Raw genomic sequence first — 5,062 nt, forward strand, 5'->3', positions numbered from 1 at the left:
GAAGCATTGCTTTCCCTCTCCACTTCTTTTTCTCTTTCGTCTCTTTTTTCCTTCCTGATCCCTTACACGATAATTATTTTTCTTCTATTTCTGTTGTATTTCAATCAGCAATAAAATACATTTACTAAACGCAGGAGATATTACCGCATATTATATATTAATAAGACTCTCTGAGGAATGATATTCCAACATATCTGTTGGTTCGAGGTTGATGCTAGTCTTCGTTAGATAAACAATAGCTTGGAAATTAAAAATAACAAATACAATAATATGGCGGCTGGCTGTCTGTAGATGAGAGTCAAGAACAATACTCGCAGTGGGTTAGAGAGCACATGCAGTCAGGAAATGGATTGAGGAGACATAAAGTTCAAAATTAGATGTGACGAGGGAACTCCATAGTTTTGATTGATTACTGGATTACTAGATACTAAAAGACTATAAGATTTAAGCTCAGCAATCTCCTCGGGATAACATTTCCCACAGTAGAGCGGAGAGGGGCGGACAATGGTTTAGATTCAACGTGCGAAGTGAGATTTGTTTCAGCGGGTCGTTTTTGTAGCAGAGATGTTCTTTTGTAGCTCGGGATTTGGGGATAGTTATTGAATGCAATAGGAGTATGGGAGGGATATCCCGAGTGGTCAGGGTAATAATACGGTTATGGGTGCTTCACCAGAGAGTGGGGAAGTTGAGCAGACCTAAAATGTTGGGTTTGGCAGGACATCTGCGACATACGCATCGACTAAGATTCTGAGAATGGGATAAAGAGGATAATAAACTTCAGGAACATCCGGATCCTCTCCTCAAAGTTGGTTCCTTTAATTTTGCTGAAGGGTATGCAAGTCAAGAATGACGCATCACACGTCTGCGTAGGGATTGGGGCTAATATGAAATAAATCGTATTGTAATATCAGCTATAACGTAACATTTCATTTGTTGACGACATTACTTTCTGTTTAGAGAAGCATTAATAACAGTGTCATTTCAGACTTCCAGTTTCTTTCATATCGCTAATAACAATCACAGAAAGCTGCGATTCAGATAAACGATGGCCAAAGTTATTAGAAGTAAGTTAAAGTTATTTTAGCATATAAGTTTGAAATGCTTACTGTCTGATTTTTTCATTATCTGAATCTGCTACAAATGTATTTTACATGCATTTATATCTTTTGCCTTGAAAAATTGGTCTTATTACTTAATGGACTTGTTTTATACTGTATAGTTCTGCTAATTCAGGCTCTTATTAGAATTCAAATAAGTTCATTTACGTTTTGAATTCTCATCTAAAATAAATTATGATTTCCTCCTTTATTGATTCACTGTCCGCTCATCGAAATTCCATCAGTAATATTAGTTAAGTAGAAATTTTTTTGTGATATTTCCGCCTACTGAATGCTAGTGCCATAAAATGTCGGTTTTTTATTTTAGTTTTTTTTTAAATTTTGTTCAGTTTTTGCGCTATATACTACAACGGATTATCAACTTTTGTACGGAAACTCTCTGAAGAACTGACTTAAAAATTTTCGTAACTCTTTTAGACCAGTGGGTGTACAAAAAAACTGGACACTGGTACCGATATCTTCCTCGTAGAAATGATATCTCAAAAGAATTCAATTATGAGAAGCACATGGTTGGGCCAGAACATTTTCCTGAAAAGGTTTTTCTCTTTTAATAAATTGTATTTGAAGGAGAATCGCACTTCAGTCAAAATTCTACAGATCTGGAATGATTTCCCAAGGAAGAATTTAGGAGATTCCCAATATATTATTGAGAGTTTTACAAATATTGGCTCATTAAATGGGAAAAATGCTGACCGTAATTGTTTTTTAAAAACATTTGTTGAAATTAGTGTATCCCTTGTTCTGTTTTTAATATATTCTTGGTATGAATTAATCTAAAACGTAATTTATGCAGCACAATGATTGAATTTAGGAAAAAACTAACTGCACTCTTTCAGAGAGAAGGTGAACCACCAAAACTCTGGTTAGTATGGATATATAAGAATTATTCGACAAATTCGCCCTATATCAAAAAAAAAATTGAAAACTTGTTTGGTAAAGATGTTGAAGTAAGTGACTGATGCTATTTTTTGTCAAGAATTAAATATGGGAAGAATTAATTTAATCCTTTAACTTTGTTGGTTTTGAGAAGTCATTGGCCGTCATCATAATTCTTGTTCCTTTCCTTTTTAACAATACAAAAGTCCTCTGTCTTTAATGTATATTTGGCACCAACCCCCTAGTGCCCTCAGCATAGGTGTGATTACCATCTGTAGTCATATACTTCATCGAATGATGGGCACTGCGATTAATGATTTATAATTGTTTGATAAAAGTAAGTAGAAAAAGTAGTACAAACTTCTCTTTCTTGAAGATTAGCATTAAAAAAGCAGATAAAGCGGAATTAATGTGTGGATAAGCACATTTTTTTCTTCATAAGAATCAAGTGGAAGTTTTATTTTAAAAATAAATTTGGAAGTGATTCTTTCAATGCTTGCTCTTAGACTTCTTTCAGCCTGGTAAAATGTATATTTTCAAAAATACTGCTTCACAGAATACAGAATTATGGCCTTTGAAGCATATCATTGAAGTGCGTGGACTGTCATTTCCCAATGGTGAACCAACAATTGATGATGTGAACGCCTTGGAAGTAAGCATGGAAGTGATAAAATAGCTGTTTTACGCAGGAAATCGTGCATTAATAATTTCTGTTGAATCGATATTTGCTGACTGCAACCTGACATGCATAAGGACTTCACAAGAATGAAAGAGATGAACGATGAGGCTTTGTCAATGAAAATACCGAAAATTCCTTTCCAGATTTAATTTTAATCAATCAAATTAATTAGGCAGCTTTTCAGAATAATTTTTTCAGGTCTTTCCAGATGGAAGATGCGTAGTCGACAAGCATTTAGCTTATGAACCGTCTCAGTTGAATGTGATGGATCCGCACAAGCAGGTATTTTTTCTTGCTATTTGATTTACTTCCTTATTATTCGATTTGTAGTTAAAGTTTTTTCCTTACACTATTAGAATTTTCAGTTACTGTTGAACTATTGAATTCTGACTATGGTACGGTTTTAGGTGAAGAGCAAATAAGATTCCGCTATTTACGATATGTTAGATCTGTATACTTTCTTTTTCATTCATTAAAGTCGTTGGATTATTGCTAAGTGTTCCCTTATTATTACAGTACAATTATACATACGCCGATAACATATCATCTTTATCTATTATGGCAATATAAATCATAAGTTTTGCTTATTTAGATGAGTAACAGCTATCTGTGTTCACGACTGAGAAGTCGGTACAACAAATGTCAAGATATATTTGAAACAAATGTTTATACGAGGAAGAATGTCACACTAGTCGAATGATTGTATATTTTATGTGCGTTAACTCATTTGTTTACGTTTTTTTTTTTTTTTAATTCATTCAATTTGTTAAATCTCTGTCATCATTTTGCTTAAATTTTAACATTAAATGTGAAAAAACAAAAGCAACATATAAAAATCAAAATCAAAAAAGTAAAAGGCTTTACTCACATTTAGTCCTGTTTGTTTTTCATTGCTTTAGCAGTGATATAAGAAGCGAGTGACATGTGTACCCACAGGATAATGTGTTTTCTAATGTCAAGTCCGGATAATGGCAATTTCAGTTTCTTTCACACATTTTCCTTCTGACTGCGAGAATGTTGGGACGTGTTGAAACATATGGCTTCAAACAAAAGCAACATATAAAAATGTCTATTACCACACGCATAACTCAAGACTTTCCCCACACGAAGTTGTAAATATCAAATTTTTAGACTTTTAAGTCTAATGTTTAGAGGTTTTCTAATGTGTGTAGCAAATATATAGCGATTGGTTTTTGAGTTTTTATGGACAATCATCCAATTGATTGCAATAGCTCATTATTGGAATGGTCAATTCATCTGCATATAAATTACATGTAAATTACCATTAGTTGTATCAGTACCACAGTGACAAATGCAAGTCTTGAATTACCTTATATTAAATGGTTGCAGCTGAGGATTTGTTTTTTAAGGATAAGAATTCTATAGTTACATATTTCTTGCATTTTTAGAAAATATGCTGTGCAAAATTTTTTTTGGCGATTGATTCATAAAGTTGAGCACTTAAAAAAATTATAAACGTAATTTATCTTTGAGTGGATTTCATTGTGGTCAGCGCAGTTTTTGTTTGAATAGAGCTATGTCATAGAGCTCTCTGGGGTTTGTCCCCCCCCGTCCCACGTCATTCGACTGTTATATCAGTTTGAGCAAAAGTTCTAATTCAAGCTAGTTTTCCTCAAAAACAGAGAAAGCGTGTCGCGGTGTGCAGAAGGCAAAAGAATGATAGACACCTAAAATGATTCCCATTTGATGAGCGAAAAATGAAAGCACCCAAAAAGAACGGAAATGCTTCAAATAAATAGATGTCAGAAGAGGAAACCTTTATAAATCACGAAATATGAGTGAAGTTTAATCTGCTTAAAGATGGATCGGGCACTGGAATGCTATACTTGCAGCCAATCTCTTCCATTATTCACTCACATGACCATCCACAATGACGGATCGGGAAAGTGGTAGTAAGGTAAGTACCCCTCTACACTTCTTACAGATAATTTCTGTTCAGCTTCAATAGCTCCTACAATTATCGAAGATTATGTCGGGAAGGGGAATTTGACCGGAATATAAGAGCTGCTATACACAGCTGTCATCCAGCAGTGTTTGTCACCTGCCAGTAATTTTTTCAGGCGTAATCTAATAGCACGGTAGTTGGTTCATTTACGGCTATGTTGAATTTGCAGTGAGAATTCATTGGAGGTGTTATGTTGCGAGATGAAATTTGTTTCCATTAAAATAGTATCTAATCACTTTTTCATGATAAGTTCCATCTACTTCTCAGGATTTGTTTCCAAGAAAAAAGTTTTCCAGTGTTTTCTGGATGTGCCTCGGTGCAGTGTAATAATTTCCGGAACGATTTGCAGGATAAAATCAACCTGGTGGATGTAGAACCCAAAGAAAATAAAATATGCTTCTGTTAACCTGCTGGATCTTCTGA

The 5,062-nt window shown here is 34.3% G+C and overlaps 1 protein-coding gene across 1 annotated transcript; it reads left to right on the forward strand.

Annotated features, from left to right (window-relative positions):
* Window positions 1–1,045: 1,045 nt before the first annotated feature.
* Bma-mrpl-30 (Uncharacterized protein) lies at window positions 1,046–3,373 on the forward strand (the record flags this gene model as incomplete). Its single annotated transcript, XM_001900471.2, has 6 exons — window positions 1,046–1,064; window positions 1,536–1,654; window positions 1,955–2,065; window positions 2,512–2,646; window positions 2,872–2,955; window positions 3,266–3,373. The coding sequence occupies 6 exons, from the start codon at window positions 1,046–1,048 to the stop codon at window positions 3,371–3,373; spliced, it is 576 nt and encodes a 191-aa protein (XP_001900506.1).
* Between the last annotated feature and the right edge of the window lie 1,689 nt (window positions 3,374–5,062).

This window comes from Brugia malayi, assembly GCF_000002995.4.
Source record: "Brugia malayi strain FR3 genome assembly, contig: Bm_v4_Chr1_scaffold_001, whole genome shotgun sequence".
Taxonomy (NCBI): domain Eukaryota; kingdom Metazoa; phylum Nematoda; class Chromadorea; order Rhabditida; family Onchocercidae; genus Brugia; species Brugia malayi.